The 17,280-nt window shown below is 38.4% G+C and overlaps 2 protein-coding genes across 11 annotated transcripts in view; one reads left to right on the forward strand and one right to left on the reverse strand.

The window, feature by feature from the left end:
* Nucleotides 1-297: 297 nt before the first annotated feature.
* Nucleotides 298-10,131, reverse strand: ATG12 (autophagy related 12). Its single transcript, NM_001251998.1, is given in 4 exon segments — nt 298-453; nt 1,172-1,234; nt 6,179-6,315; nt 9,962-10,131. Coding segments are annotated over 4 exon segments (423 nt in total). The 5' UTR covers nt 10,125-10,131; the 3' UTR covers nt 298-393.
* Nucleotides 10,132-10,168: 37 nt separating this feature from the next.
* The window catches only part of AP3S1 (adaptor related protein complex 3 subunit sigma 1), a 72,442-nt gene continuing 65,330 nt past the window's right edge, over nt 10,169-17,280 (forward strand). For 5 of the 10 annotated variants that reach the window (XR_010156978.1, XM_016953651.4, XM_063810589.1 and 2 more), the window contains exon 1: nt 10,311-10,679. Coding sequence is in view for 7 of the 10 variants with exons in the window: in XM_016953651.4 (XP_016809140.1) it covers nt 10,311-10,679 (369 nt within the window). In the remaining 3 variants the exon portion in view is untranslated. Of the gene's footprint in view, nt 10,830-17,280 lie in introns of all 10 variants that reach the window. The other 5 variants (XR_008548070.2, XM_054684532.1, XM_054684533.1 and 2 more) reach the window with 3 other exon arrangements.

Genomic DNA, 17,280 nt, shown 5'->3' on the forward strand with positions numbered 1-17,280 from the left:
AATGTAAACATTAAAAAAAAAGGAACCCTTTAGTATATTAACTTTTACCATGAAAACAATTTCAGTCATTTTGAGAACTGGCAATGAAGATGTTTATACAGTCTTAGTCTCCTTTTCAACCTTGGAGGCAGATCTGCAGCAATAATAGTAACAAGTAGGAGCAATGGGTGTACTATCATGACCATCTTTTATGATGACTGGTGTATTAATACAAATCACATTTTTCTGAGTCCATTCATGCTATGGATGTTTTCTTATGCATAAACATAGAGTAGACACATACTAAATAGATCACATCTGTTAAGTCTCTTGCCACAAGCATCAAAACTTTTCAGAGCTGTCTCTTCCGTGAAAATCCATTTTATGTAGTAGCAAGTTGATTTTCTTTGTGGTTCATCCCCACGCCTGAGACTTGCAGTAATGTAAAACCAGTTTACCATCACTGCCAAAACACTACAAAAAAAAAGGCAATAAATCAAACTCAATCTTTATTATTCTTAGATGAAACTAAGAAAATAAATGCCACATGTATCATAAATATCCACACACGTATATTAAGTTACCTATGTTACAGGCTATCTCAAGGATGCCTGTTTCTATCAGACACATATTAATAATCCTAAGTGTTTAATAAAATCTGTCCTTTAAGCATCTTAGGCATGAATGAGCTTATGTATTTTAATCTTGTCCTTTCTCTACATGTCCAACCACAATGTATGTAATTTTAGCTGTTTTCTAGTAGTGGTGCTAGTATGTGTACTCTAATAACTATTACAATGACACTGTAAGATGTTTAACAGTCATTCTTACGCTGTTTTCTCAATTTCTTGTAGGCAGATTTGGATAACAGATTATAAGAACAATGTAGAAGAAATCAAATGTAGATAAAGAAAAAGCCTTACTTTATGAGAATCATGAAGATGACTTTGAAATGTAATTTATTCCTTGGTTCTTCAATCATTGTATAATTTATTAATATCTTACTATGATCAAGATGTTAGATAACAGAACAAGAAAGTCATCTTTTCTACCCCAGAAAATTAAGAATGGCATGCCATCTCTTGAAATAAAAATGTGAATTAACAATACTACACAATATACATATTATACAGATGTGCATACTCGATTAAGAAAAAAAAGCAGTAATTTCTTTTTTTTTTTTTTTTTTTACCTCATAGAGAGTTCCAACTTCTTGGTCTGGGGAAGGAGCAAAGGACTGATTCACATAAATAAACTACAAGAAAGGAAGGAAAAACAGAGATGTTTAATGGTATCCTGATTAATCTGCATTTTTCTGCATTCCATTCAGCTAGCTATTTTGTATTGTTTTCACAATTGAAGAAAGCTTCTCTGAACTCCTAACTTTTTTAAATAGTCAATTTAAAGAGATCTTTATGAAGATCTCATTTTTCCTCCACAGGAATAAAAATAACACAATTCCAGTTCCTAGAACAGTGGTTCCTAACTTTTTATAACTAAGAAACTTTTAAATATTTTTTACAAATAGCTTTTGAAGAGCTGGCTATTCAAGAAATTACATTATCGTAAAAATGTCCCCACTTACCCACAAAGAATTTCTCCTAAGATAATTACACAGGCACACAGCCAAAAATCAATATGTCTAATATTCAAGGTAGTTTGTACACTTTCCTTGGGTAAATGTATGACATATATACTTAGGTTTTTTAATAAAGTCACTTACAGGCAAATGAAGCAGGAAAAAAAGTAACAATCAAAACCTTATAACCTTGCTCTTTAAAGGATTCACTGCTCAATGTTTCAGTTTAGTCTGTTTTTACTAAAATATTTCTAGTACTTAAAGTCACAGTGTTGAAGTGCCCTCTAATAATTTTCTTTTTGGAAAACAAAACTTTATTTGCAGGTAACATATTTAGTTTTCCTTTAATATCCAAATTTGGGACTAAAATGTCCTGGGTTAAACTTAGTATTTAAAAAAAAAAAGTATCAGAATAGTTGGTTGACAGATACTATTTTGATCACCAACCATGAACCATCAATATTGCTTGCATCTCTCTTAGCCAATATAGTGTGGTGATTAAGTGTATAGGCTCTGAGACACACCTGGGTTTGAATCCTGGCTTTACAAATAATCTCTCATCCTCTTTATTTGTAAGATATGGAAAATAATAGGACCTATACCTCTTGGGTCTGTTAGGAAAGACAAAATGAGATAATACACTAACTTTCAGTGCCTGGTATATGTACTCAATAGACGTTATTGTTAAATTATCTTTAAATAGTTCATGCTGAAATATCAATTCGTGGTTATGGCTGAGTAGAGTTCTGGCACAAAAATTTCAGAACTGTAACAGAAAACAATGTGCATTATAATGTGAATTTTTTGTAATACAGATATAATTTGTGTTCAGTGCCTGACAATTTATGAGCAAATCCAGATTTTACTCTTGTACATTATAAATGAGGGGAAGGGCTCTCAATAACAGCTTAGTTTATTTTATCAGTGTCTATGATGTGCTGAGAATTGTACATGGAACTATGAAGATTAATGTGATCTCTTCCCTCAATGAGCTTATAATCTGTAGGAGAGGCAGACACACACATGAATAAATACGGGTGAGAAAAGTACATCTAATGAAGTATGTAGCGTACAGAAATGTACACTACTCTAGCCTAGCAAAAGGGTCAGTGATGGCTTTGTGGGAAATAAGCAGGATTTAACCAGGTGAAGAAAGCAGTAATCAGGACTTCACAGGCAAAGGAGACAAAGAGTAAGATGGTGTTGTGTTCACAGAAAACAGCAGACTCAATGGAGCAGAGAACCAACCAAAGGCATTCAATGTGATTTTGTAACAGGTGTTAACTGGAAATTTTAAAAAAGCAATTCAGTTAGTTTAAAAGACAGAAAGACATAAATCTGTTTGTATACTATAAAGCTCTATATAAGTAATAGGTTAACATCATCAATTCCATTGCAGAATCGCTAAGTGGCGTATAATTTGTTACTTTAAAGTAGATGTAGTTACTCCAGGTTTGTGAAAGTAAAATTCCATGGAAGTATTATTTCCAAACTGCAAGAACTTGGGCAGACAAAATTAGTTAGTTTTATTAATTACTTTGCCTTTAAATCAGCTTTTTTTTCTTTCTGCTTTTAAATCAGCAGTCTTTAAATTGATGTCTCTAGTTATTCTGGTTATAAAGCTCTCTGTCTAGTGGATTCCTCAGGGTTCACTGGAATTGCATTTTCTGCTAATAGTCTGTGCCCCGATTAAGTCAGTTATGCAGGATATGAAAGCCTTATTTCACACTTTTTCCTTACGCATCTTTGCTGTCAAAGTTTGACGACAGCCTAATTTTCTAAGTCATGCCCTCTTTGCCGTCCCCTACATTTCCAAATGATTTCAAGTCCAGTAATTTTAACAGAATGCATCCTGATGTTCATTATTCTGGGTTGATACTCTCAGGTACTTCGGATGTTTTTTCAATATGTAGTTTCAAATCTCTTACCTTAAATGACATTTTAACAGTATTTTTTCTGTTCCCTTGCTCTGGTTTTCTTCACAGACTCTTGTCCAAAGGTTGACTCACTTTTTAAATTTTTTTCATCTTCTATTTTTCTTAACACATTATCCATTGTTTATGTTCCTCCTACTTTAGTCTCCATTTCTGAAATAATTTTCTTTTATTTCTAATTCTTTTCCTGAGCTTCATTTCTTAGTTTTACTAATGCTGATCGTTTTTCTTTCATGTCTTATACCATCTTCTTGTTTTTAGCTCATTTTGAAATACAAGGTTACAGTTTTCGACTTGTCTTACAGGTGTATATTTCTGGCTTGATTTCATCGTCTCAAGGGATGCTGTTCTTTTCCGCATCTCTTTTTTCTTGTAACACTGTACGGGATTTGACCTTGTTATTCCTGTTATTGTTTTTATGTGAAATTAGTTTTCCTCAACTTTTAGAATGAGGTGAATTAGGGTAGTTTTTCTAACTTCACAGAGTTCCCCCTGTTGTTTTTTGTATACTATTCAAAACGATGGAGGCCTGCTTTGAGCTTTCCAGGCTCTGTTCCCCTCCATTTTGATCTGGTCTTTCTCTTTCCTTCCTTTCTCATGTCCCTACCCTTTTCAATTTTCATTTCACTTCCTGAAATTTCTCCTCAGTATGGGGTCCCGGAGCCCTCCTGGGTCCATTTTGAGATTGTTTGAGCCCTTCAAGTCCTTAGTGCAAATGTATTGTCATCACGTGCTACAGAAGAGGGCAAAACTCCTTAGTCAGCTTCTATTCTTAAATTGGCTCACTTTACTTCCCGGTCAGGATCTATTAGCGCTTTTGAGGTTCTACTTTTCTCAGTGCCATCAGATGCCAACCCTGTTTCTTACTGCTTCTTTCAGCACAGATGCTGATACCATGAAGGTCCTGTGGTTGCTGGTGGTTTGTCCCCACCAACATGTGTTTTGGGGCTCATGGGGATACCTTATCACCTAGTTTTGTTACAAATACTAATCAGGGGTTTTTGGTTTTGCTATCTAGTTGACTAAGTTTTGTGAGAATTCAGAGAGATTCACGTATACCTTCTGATTCCACCATCTTCCCAGAATTCCTAGCATTACTTTTTTTTCCTTTAACATCCATTTTGCTAGATAAAATTCAGGAGGTATCAGTTTTAGTTTAATCTAGGAAAATGACAAAATAATTCTCATGTTTCCTATTGCTTAAATGGGAAAGGATAATCATATTCACTACAGAGGCTTTAATTTAACCCTTATGAAATTGTTTTCATAGGGTAAAATGGCTGAATGATGGCAATTTTATATGGTTCAACCTACTATGTATTGGTATCAATCAAGTCCTTTCAGGTTACTGAATGAACACAGGCAATACAAAATTTCAAGACTCTTAACACAGAACACAGTATCATTTCATTTTTCTTAAATCTCCATGTATTTCTAAACTAATGCATTAAATTACTCAGTACTCTTATTTTACCAACTCTTTATGTTGCATCTTTAGCAAAGATACAGCCTCTGCTCATTTCTCTCAAGTGTATGTCCTCATTCCCCTGACTTTTCCATTTAGCTTCACTTTTGTGAGAGCATTTGCAGCCAAACTCTTAGATCGGAGTCAGTTTTTTGCTCCTCCCTGACAAAAAGAAATTCCAACATGTCCTGCTTTAATGATAGTTCACTTGTTTTACCCATGCACACGCCTGTGTTCAGAAGCAAATATTTCCCCCTAGTGCTCCCAAAAATTCCTGATGTTATTTAAAAAATACTTAGCAATTCTTCAACTACCTATCCACTCATGTTATCTGAGTTAATACTATCCAAGATTGTGATCTATCTGCAGATAAAGGTGTCTCATACATATAATTATGTATATATAAAAAACACTTAATGTGCCAAATACATGTAGACATTTAAATTTCTGTAGTCAAATGCCAAATTAAAATGCAGTGGCATTTAAAGAATTAACGTTTACTACAACTGCCACTGTGAAGTGCTTAACGTGTACTGTAACATGAAATATTTCCTAGTTCTTTCACAATATATGGCAAAGATACATTGCTTACCTCAAGAAAAATAGGAAAAAAGTAACTGCTATCAAAACAAACTGAAAAAATCCAAAACTTCTGTAGTAATGTACAGATATTGCAATGCTCTATGATAGATTTTTATGCATGGGTATTCAGTGACTTTCTGAGGAAAACAATACAGGAGGCAAAAAATAAATACATAAACTGGTTCACACTGTAAAACAAATCTAAAACATTTCATTTCAGAATTCCCCAGAGAATCCTTTGATAAAGTACATAAACTCCACTAACAAGAGATAAGGCAGGGCACAGTGGCACACTCATGTAATTCTAGCATTTCTGAGGCGGCCCCGTCTCTACTAAAAACACAAAAATTAGCCAGGCTTGGTGGTGCACTCCTGTAATAATCCTGGCTACTAGGGTGGCTGAGGCAGGAGAATCGCTTGAACCAGGAGAAGGTTGCAGTGTGTCACTGCACTCCAGCCTGGGCAACAGAGCGAGACTGTCTCAAAAAAAAATTGAATAAATAAAAATAAAGGGATAAAAGGGCATAACAAAAGCAACATATGTGGCTCCATATGCATTTCTATAAACAACAGTTAATTCACTGTTGCCTAGGAACTACTGCAAATTTTTGTAGGAAAACATCACCATTGGTTTCATACCAACTGTTCTGAGGCCACAAGTTTAAGAAACTTTTTGATGAAGTCAATGAGTCCTTGGATGGTTCGTGTTCGCTCTACTGCCCACTTCTTTGTTTTCATAATAGGAGTGTCTCCCACAGCCTTTAGCAAAATGTCAACTGTAAAAGAAGAATAAAATTTACTGACAATTACACTGAAACATCTAAAGAGAATGGAATATAAAAGACTTAGAAATCAGAAATATTTAATCTACATCCATCTTACGTATTTATGATACCGAAGATACGTGAGAGATGTAACAATGTTAGATTCTTTTCCATCATTTTTTTCTTGATCCTACAAAGTTCTCCCAACAGGACTAATTTTTAAAATGCATTTTATCTTAACAGGCAATTCCAAAGAGAGGAAATACAAATGATCAATACACAAACAATATTTAAGTTCACAAAAAGCAAAGTAAAATAATGTCATGTCCCTTTTCACCCACGAAACTAGTTAAAATTAGAATAATTACCAGTGTAGATGATACTACTTTTGAGAATGTAAAATGGTATACCCTTTGTGGAATGCAATATGGTAATACAGATCCTAATAAAAGTATACTTTGATTCAATAATACTTCTAGGAACCCAGTGTAAGAAAATATGAAATGTGTAAAAATTCACTTAAAAAGATTTCACCTCCATTTAAGCATTTATTTTTATATGAAACACTGGTAAACCTAAATATCCAAAAAGGATATTTGGAGGTGACTGATTAAATAGAATGTAGTAAACCGCATACACTTTAAACTGCCTGGGGTTCGAATCCTGGCTCTGCCACTTGCTGGGTATATATGTGGATATTTAATCTCTCCAACAGCATGTATAATATCTTAAATTCATTAAAAACCATCACAAACACATTCACATAAATATGGAAGAATATGCACCAAAATGGTATTTCTCAGTAGTGACATTGTAGGCAATGATTACTTGGTTTTACTTATGCTGTTTGTAACTACCAAATTTTCTGTAATAAACTTTTTAATAAAGGAAAGCAATAAGTTATTAACAATAATAGAACAACCAAAGCCAAAAAGAAGTTGCAGAAAGAGAAATCTTAAGGTTTCAACGATCCAAAACACAGATATGCAAACCCAAACCCTATGAATCTGTCTCTCAGACATAAAGTTATTTGCTAAAACAAAACAAAACAAACATACATCTGGCTGGGCGCGGTGGCTCACGCCAGTAATCTCCACACTTTGGGAGGCCGAGGCAGGAGGATCACTTGAGGTCAGGAGTTCAAGAGGGCCCAGTCCCCTTCCAACTTCTTGTTCAAGACCAGCCTGGCCAACATGCTGAAACCCCGTCTCTACTAAAAATACAAAAACTTAGCCAGGCGTGGTGGTGCATGCCCGTAATCTCAGCTACTTGGGAGGCTGAGACAGGGGAATAGCTTGAACCCGGGACGCGGAGGTTGCAGTGAACCGAGATTAAGCCACTGCACTCCAGCCTGGGTGACAGACTGAGACATCCTCTCAAAAAAAAAAAAAAAAAAAAAAAAATCTACAGTCAAAAAGCAAGACACATTGAAAGCAAAATAGTGTATTGCTGCCCCCTAAAGTTAACTCTATTCTATTACACCCTTCTTGCTCCATTCTTTTGATATTAAATATTGGGGCCAAAAGATCAGAGGTCATTTTATTCAAGTTTACTCCTGGAATGAACGCATCTAGAACACATGATGTATGCACACTTTATCTTCCTACTAAAGAACTACTTAATTATCCTAGGTCCAGTTATCTTGGGAATAGGAATGAATTTGGAGATAACGTGGGATTTTAGTTAGCCTATCTTTCATACCTCCCTTCACTGCTCCCTCAAATCCCCTGGGGATATCAATAAATCGATTAATGCAATTAAACATTTCCAGAAAGTGAAGCAGGAAATATCATGAGTTATGCTACCAAGGATGAAGTGTAAGACAGTGAGAAACTAGAGAAGGAAAATAATTTAATTACAGCTGCCCTCTCTTTTTAATTTTAAAGGTGATTTGCTTGTAGTTCTGAACCCGGATGCACATTAGAATCAACTAGGGAAACACTTACTCCCCAGGAAACCTAACATACCTCCAGTGCCAAAACCTTGGTCTGTTTCAACAATCTTTCTTCTGTAGATTAAAACAAAGGCTGAGGATACAAAACAGTTAAGCTGCTTTCATCATATTATCCTCAACAAATGATGACAACCACAAGGTAGGAATAGTTAGAAACTAAGTTTTATATTGGAGAGGCAAACTCAAATGCTAACAAGAGCCAGAAAATAAAAATCTCATCCTTAAATGACAGTTCAATTTGCAAAAAAATACTGTCCAGACCAAGAAAATATGCCCTCGGGCAATATTTAGATTGTAAGCCATTTTTTTTAGCTTTTGTTTTACACAGCTATCATCAGAGTCCAGTAACAAGTTTTGACTAAGACTGTTAGACCTTAAAAAGAATCTCCGGAAGTCCGCTCTTGCCTATAGTAAATTGGAAGAAAAAATGCAACAAAACACTGTAAAACCTGCAGAATTATTTTGAAGATTCTAGTGGCTATCCATGGAAATACTCATAGTGCATCACGTGGAAATGGGAGTCTGATATAAAGGGGGAAGGGGGGCAGTCTTGGGAGAGAATTATCCTCCACAGTAGCAGAAGTTGAAGAAAAGGCAATGAGACCAATGTCTTTTTTTTTTTTTTTTTTTTTTTTTGAGGCGGAGTTTCGCTCTTGTTGTCCAGGCTGGAGTGCAATGGCGAGACCTCCGCCCACTGCCACCTCCGCCTCGCGGGTTCAAGCGATTCTCCTGCCTCAGCCTCCCGAGTAGCTGGGATTACAGGCGCGCGCCACCACACCCAGCTAACTTTTATATTTTTAGTAGAGATGGAGTCTTACCATGTTGGCCAGGCTGGTCTCGAACTCTTGACCTCAGGTGATCCACCCGCCTCAGCCTACCAAAGTGCTGGGATTACAGGCGTGAGCCACCGCGCCCGGCCAGAGACCACTGTCATCTTAAGACAGAACGGGGAAAACGTCTAAGGACGAAATCAGCCTCTCTGAATCGAGGATGCTTATATGCTGCTTTTCCCATAGGCAACTCTAACTCTACACAGAGTGCTTTAGAACACGTAAGTTAGCAATCTCTTTTACAAAGGGAAACATTCTCAAGCAATAAAGGGTTGAGGATAGCTGGCTCAAGCAATGAAATAACTCACAAAGGTTCCAAAATGTGTTTCTTAAAAAGGTAACATCTATGCCTTTAGCTTTCCCTTAGCAGTCTTCATTTTGCGTTAAGAATTTGGTTTTTGGTTTAAGGAGTGAATTCACAACCAACTGGGAGGGGGAAAAAAGCAAAAGCGAGTTAAATTGGAAGGCGTGAATGCTAATCCAGGCTTTGCCAATGACCATCCCTACACCATAAAACATTACTCAAATAATTAGCTCCTGTGTTAAGTACCTGGAATTACCGAGACCACCCCCCCCCCACTCAGCTCCCTCCTTCCTTCAAAGAGCTCGCAGTATGGCCAACTCAAAAAATACAGTATAAAATTAAGTGTGGCAGCCAAGTATCAGGCCCTACACCGACAGACAGAGATGGTACTTTAACACTCAACTTAAAGGCCTTAAAAATCAAAAAGTACACTTCTTTTCTTCTGATGACTGGTCAAAATGCAGGTCTAGGACAGGCGCTCCTCTAAATTTTGCTTCTTTACTGGCCGCCACCCCTAGTCGGATGCAATCTGAACCTCCCGCCTCTCTGCCCGGAAATAAATTCAGTTACTTTTTTTCTTGGTGTCGCCAGCAGGTTCCTCTGTTCCCGGGGAAACTGCAGCGGAAGACGGGGGCTCCGGGGTGGTTGTTTCTGGGGAGACATCCGTAAGTCCTTCCCCTCCAGCAGCACTTGAGGGAGGAAGCTGCAACACAGACTGCGGCTCCTCCGCCATCTTGCTTGGAAAGACTCGAGAGCGGAAGTAGCGACTGAGCGCGTGCAGTGGGCGTGCTTTTTCTCCAGGGAGCGTCGCAAAGGAGGCGCCGGAGTAGGGGGACGCAATTACACAGTGAAACTTGGTGTTCCCGGCTAGTCATTCAAATCGAAGCTGTCGCAGACCTCTGAACGTTAGTAACGCAACATGTGTTTCTCCGCGACTACAGACCTCGGGAGAGGAGCGGTGGGCAACGTGTCCGTGCTCGGTCGAATGCGCACACTCCCGTTAGGCCGCTGGCTCGGACCTAGAAATGTTTCCGCTTTCCTTAGTGCCTGCCTCGCCCAGGCCCCGCCCCTTGGGCCCCGCCCGACGGCTCGGGAGCGCGCGCGGTCGCGTGCGGGAGGGGGCGGGTGGGGAAGGATCGCAGGCGAGATTACGAGGCGAGGCCCGCGCGCCCGCCCCCGCCCTGGCCCCCAGTGCCCACCCGGTCGGCCCGGCACAGCCATGATCAAGGCGATCCTAATCTTCAACAACCACGGGAAGCCGCGGCTCTCCAAGTTCTACCAGCCCTACGTGAGTATCCAGCCGCCGCTGATCCGGGCGAGGGGGAGTCGTTGGCGACGGGCAGCGCCCAGCGCGGCTTTCTCAGAGCGACCCCCTCCGGCGCGCTGCGGCCCTTGTCGCGTCCCGGCCGCCTGGCGCTCGCCAGCTGTCAGCCTCCCGGTGGGTGTGGACAGGGTGCCCACCTCCTTGCCGCGCGGTCAGCCACCGACGTGGCTTTGCCCGGGCGGTTCCTCCGCCCGTCGGTGGGCTGCATGCTTTCCTGGCTGCGCGGGCGAGGCCTTGGAGACTTCCCGGCGCCCGGCCCTCGCCGATCGGGCAGCCGCAGCCCAGCCGCGCCGCGGAGCCCTGCGCCCCGTCCCCAAGAGCCCACCCCGCGCGGCTGCCTTCCTGCCGCCCGCGGCTGCAGTTAGCCCGGGAGGAGGAAGACGGCGTGGAACTCGTTCTTCTCGCCCCCCTCCGCCGACTCCCATCCTTTCCAGGTGGACTTCTTTCTGTTCTTTGGACAGATGGGCTACCGTTTTTCACTGTGATCCTCTCATAGCGCAGGAACTTTGGCTTCCTGCGTTTGATAGATAACTGCATGTTCTGTACAGTCTCTCTTCTGTATGTTTCGATACGTGACAGACTCCCCAGTGTGACTTTCAGGTGTCTCCTTATTGAAAAGGAAGATATGTGAGGACCTAATATTTTTATCAGGCTTTTTACCAGCTGGCTGCAAATTATTTACCCTCGAAGTAACCGGCGACGTTTGTAGTTGACTGATTGGAGCTGTGGTTCTATACCTAAAAGTTATGATTTCAGCTTCTGGTTTGGCATTTTTCCACGTATGGGAATTTGCCCTCATTTATAGTTTTTTTCTATTTATGAAGAATAGTAGCATTTGTAGAACTTCTCTTTTAGACGTGTAAATACTGTTTAGTATGGACAAGTGCAGGAGGCATTAAGGTAGTAGAGATAAGTGATTTGTTGATGATCGAGGAAGGGTTTTATAGAGTTATGTGCTTATCTGAGGGCAGAATTCGCTAGCTGAAACACATAAAATTGGACTCCCAGTGGTAGGATTAATGTGAGGTATAACTGTTGTGTGGTATTGTGGCACTTTGCTTATAGCAAGAAATGAGCTTTCAATTCAGTTTTGAAATTGTGCCAAGGCTAACACTTTTATGCAGATAAGTCCCAGATGGAAATCAATCTTGCCATTACAAAGTAAATGTGAAAATGTCAGTTTGCCTAAAATGATAATGCAGTCTGGAGGTGTTAGTTGAAGTGAGAAATCTTGAGCTTATTCATCATTTTTTTCAGTTGTTTTGCTTTTGCTAGCTATAAAGAATATTTTCTGCTACTCGTGTGTGGTTTTAATTTAGTATAACTTGAATACTAATGGTCTGTTTAAAAATTCTACATCATTCTTTAATCCAGATTAAATTCTAGTTGATCCTCTCGAATGGGAAAAAATGCCATTAACTTTACCTGTTTGTTAAAATATTGTACCAGCTTTTATTGAAGGAGTCTTTGTCATAACCATTTTGCCAGTGTCATCCATTTGCAGTGTAAAAAAGGTATGTTGCAATAGTAAAACAATTCAAAAAATTATTTTTCCATATCTAAACTTAAGCAATATTCAAAATAGTGGGTTTCCTGGCTAATCCATATAATCGGTGTATACTACTCGTATAGTGTATAATTTAACTATCTATTGAAAAATGCATTTAATTTAGAAACTCAGGAATCTGTCTTTCCCTTGTCCAAAAGTGGGAACAAAGTATTGTTTACCATCACTTACTAGGTAGCAGTGACGGTTAATGTGGGAAGTGGCAGTTGTGGCAGGAGTGGCAGCTCTGGTGGCATTTTTGGCCATTGTATGAGTGACAGTGCCACTGAGGGCACAGAGCTAGAAGATATAAAAAGAAGAATCTGGTGGTCACTGGCCGTGTATAAGTGGAGTATGAGAAGTTGTTTCTGTGTATTAAGTTTCTATAAGTTGGGTTTTGCTGAGTGTTTTTTTGTCTTTCAGGAATAATTTAAGATTATTTATTTATACATTTGCTTACTCCACTAGACCATAACCTTTTTGAGGGCAGTTATTTTTTTTCAGTCATTCATTCCATCAGTTTGTCAACGGATAAATTTAATTTATGCCTACCATGTGCAGGCACTGTTTTAAAATCTGAAGATGAACAGATAACTTTCACTCTTGTGTGAGAAACATAGCGCTATTAAGGAGTAGGCTATATTATAGCATGCCAGATAGTATTATGTGCTGTGGAAAAAAAAATAAAGCGGGTAAGAGTCTTAGAGAGTGAGAGGATGACAGTTTAAAATAGGGTAGTCTGGTAAGTTCTCACTGAGAAGGTGGCATTTGAGCAAAGACTTGAAGGAGGTAAGAAAGGCAGCCTTGCAGTTATCTGGGGGAAGAGCATCCCGGGTAGAAGGAGCAGCAAATGCAAAAACCCTGAGGAGAGCGCCTGTTTGAAGAACCCCAGGAACTTGTACATAGCAGGAGCAGACTGTGTAAGGGAACATTAGTTGGAAGTGTCTGTTTGTGTAGGGCGTCATTCTATTCTTGCTGCCTGGAATGTCCTTCCTTTCCATTGCCACGTGTACAAATTCAACCCCTTGTTCTAGGCCCAGCACAAACATCACCTAAACATTCCGTGAAGCCTTTGATCTTGCTCAAAGCCTCCTCATGGTTTTTAGGATTTTTTTCATCTTTGTTATGACACAGTATTCTCGTTCACAGCCTATAATTCCTCGTGGCAGCCATCCTATAGAATACTTGAAGGAACGTATCAGATTTTAGGTATATTTTTGTCATTCTAAGCAGTCAACACTGAGTCTTGAACATAGAAAACTCTCTAACTCTTTGCTAAATGCCTTTATTTAGAATCTCCTAGCTTGGGATAGAGTTGGGATTAGTTAACTTGCTGAGTTTCCTTCTATCTCTTAAAATGTAGTCCTTCACTAACTAGAGGTTTTAAGAATCTCTGCCTTTAGCATAAAAGTAATGATGGAATATGTGTTACTCAGCTGTTTCTCTTTTAAGGGGTCTCTAAGAAGTATATGTCCAATATGAATAAAAATATTGAGTTTAATTTATTAAACAATATCTAGAGGTGTGACTGAGCTAACAATTCCATATACTGGCAGGATGCTGAGGTTTGAGTCCAACAGTAATCGTTTAACACTGAGCAGTTTAAAAAATGTTTAACCATTTGCCAACAAGTTTATCCTACTGCACTGCATTTTCATTCCTCATTTATCTCCCTCAAATATAACAACTTACATATTCATCTCTGCCCTTTAACAGTGCACATTTCCATTTCATGCTGTAATAGATTGTTAGATTCGATTGTGGCTCCAAGCTGTTATATGTGAGAAATATGAAGTTACGCACCTGTTTTGCTAAACAGAAGTTTTGGTTCATTCTGCTAGAGTCAGACATTACGAATTCAAGTGTGGGCTAGGTGCCATGGCTCATGCCTGTAATCTCAGCACTTTGGGAGGCCGAGGCAGGCGGATCACCTGAGGTCAAGAGTTCAAGACCAGTGTGGCCAACATGGTGAAACCCCATCTCTACTAAAAATACAAAAATTAACCAGGCATGGTAGCGCACGCCTATAAGTGCAGCTACTCGCTCGAGGCTGAGATAGGAGAATTGCTTGAACCTGGGGAGGTGGAGACTGCAGTGAGCTGAGATCGTGCCACTGCATTCCAGCCTGGGTGACAGAGTGAGACTCCATCTCAAAAAAAAAAAAAAAAAAAAAAAAAAAAATTCAAGTCTGGACTCAAAATGCATCCCTTTTTGTTTTTGCCTTCTATATCCTTGGCCTATGACTGCATAAATTCAAATGTTTTGCTTGGTTTGTCTTTTTAAGTTGATACTTAGCTTCAGCGACTTGGCAACAGTAACCTTTAGTCTTTTAATACTTACCTGACAGTATTTGTGCATTACTGTAAATAACTAATGAGACTTATATTTTATAAACCAAATATATTTTTACATAGCTATCAAACAAAAAAATCCCTTGGGTTGTGATTCCATAGTGTATCCTCTGGTGAATTACTTTTAAAAAATTTTTCTTTTCTTATAGAGAAAAGGTCTCACTATGTTGCTCAGGCTGGTCTTAACCTCCTGGCCTCAAACACTCCTCCAGCTTTGGCTTCCCAAAGTGCTGGGATGACAGTTCTGAGCCACCATGCCTGGCCTGTGAATTACTTTTATAAAGTGGAAATGTCTTTCTTTTGTGTGAATTATCTTAGTTGTTTCTTCAGATATAAAATACTGTGTGTATGTATGCATGCGTGTGTACACACCACACACATATGAAGTGCAAGCAGGAAAATTTTCAAATTAACCTATATGAGTTGCCTCAATTTTTTTAATAAACTGTATTTAATTAAACTGTTAACCAAATGCAAGCCTTAGGAGGAACTCTAAGATTCTTCTTTCTCGTTTTTTTTTTTTTTGAAAATCTTAACATAAAAATACAAAGTGTTGAAAGTATAGATAACTTCTTTTTTCTTTTAAAAATATCCCTTAAAAAGATCCATCCATGTTCACTGATGTCTTTTTTTAGTGACTATTAAGACGTTGTGGCAGATGGGATAATTAAACTTATGTCTGTGATCAAGATAGAATTATCAACACTCCTGAGTATGAGGGTGTTAACACATACTAACACACGGCATTTCAGCTTTTTGTTAAGAAGAAAATTCCATACGATTTGGTTTCCTTCCATATTAGTTATAATGCGTTTGTCTGCATAAATTGGGTTTTATGTAGCCTGACTCAAGTGCTTGGAAAGAACTATGTTAGGTACATTGTAGGAAGTGCAGAGTAGTAGACCGATTCCAAAAGTATTTGATTCAGCAAATCAATGACTTTATTGTAGATCCAATTTCTTTCTCTTTCTCTGCTTTACTCATCACAAAATTACTATTATCCAAAGGCTGTTTTTCTCCTTTGGTAATCAGTTCAATTCAGAAAGAGACAACTATCTGTTTCTGCAGTCCTGGACTGTGTCTTTCCCTTCATTCTGGTTAGACCCACCCAAGACCAATATTAATAGCTTACCCTAATCAAGATCCAACTTTGGATTGGAGCTGAAGATGAGAGTGAAAACGGGAATAAAATGGATATTCTCTTGGAAAGATGAAAGAAAGGAGTGGATGGTGGGTAGGCAAACAAGGGTCTGCTATTTCTTCTTCTAAACGTTTAAAAAAATATTTATTTTTATGGCCGGGTATAGTGGCTCATGCCTGTAATCCCAGCACGTTGGGAGGCCTAGATGGGAGGATTGTTTGAGCCCAGGAGTTCAAGACAAGCCTGGGCAACATGGCAAAACCCTGTCTCTATGCCAAAAATACAAAAATTAGTGAGTCATGTTAGCACACACCTATAGTCTTAGCTGCTTAGGTGACTGAGGTGAGAGGATCACTTGAGCTCCGGAGATCAAGGCTGCAGTGAGCTGAGATTGCGCCATTGCGCTCCAGCCTGGGTGACAGAGAAGACCTTGTCTCAACAAATTTAAAAAAATATATGTTTTTATTGAGGTATAGATGACAAAAAAAAATTACATATATTTACCGTGTACATGTTATTTTCGTATATGTATATATTGTGAAATGGGTAAATCAAGCTAACTAACATGTCTATCACCACTATTCCCTCTTTATTAGCTTTTAATATATATTAGTTTTCTGAAATTCTAGATTGCTTCTGAGGTTGTTAATATCAGGAATAGTTCCTTGTAATATGCAATACTGAACATGTGTCACAATAGATCTTAATTTCAGGTTTTCCTTATACCAAAGTATCCTCTAAAAACCCAAATGCTTATACGTTCACAGTTTTTATGTGGAGTATGCTGGAAAACTTGCTTTTTAAAAATTAAGATTAAACCTTTTGAATATTTAATTGTAAAGGTGGAAATAAAGTCTTCAAAGTTAAAATGATTTTTGGTTATGAGGTAAGTGTTATAAATAGGACAATGTTATAGGTCATTTCATGGCTTTTCTAAAAGAAGGCCTTACGTGACGTACCTATATTATATTCTTTAGCAAAGTTGTTTTCAATTTTAAGTAAGTTTCTTTTTTTGTGACTGTGGAAAATTAAATATTAAGGCCACTAAGGTCATTCTTGATTTTACCACACACAGATAATTATTAACACTTAGTGTATTTCCCCCCGGTCTTTATTTTTCTTTTCAGAATGTCCCAGTGAATAGGATATACCTTTTAGACATTAATAACACAAATAAATGCTTTGAAGCTGATGATGGATTTATTAAACATTGTGGCTTTAAGATAACTGAATATGTTAATGTTCAGCCACTCTCTTGTTAAAATTAAAAAAAGACAGTATATGTTAATAGCACATTAATAATTTGCATGTTTTAAGAAATGTGTATATATCTTTCTTTTGTATAAAATTAAACTTACCTATGTAACCTGAGGTTATCAGTGTCCTTGTCTTTTTCGTTCTGAAAGGAAATCTTTGCTAATTTTTGTTTGAAAGTCAAGAGTTCATTCTTACCTTTAGCACTTAGTCTTTTTTGTACCTGTGGATTATGGATTTTGTCACTGCTGTTTATAATTCAGGGTGATTCTG

This window comes from Pan troglodytes, chromosome 4 (assembly GCF_028858775.2).
Source record: "Pan troglodytes isolate AG18354 chromosome 4, NHGRI_mPanTro3-v2.0_pri, whole genome shotgun sequence".
Classification (NCBI taxonomy): domain Eukaryota; kingdom Metazoa; phylum Chordata; class Mammalia; order Primates; family Hominidae; genus Pan; species Pan troglodytes.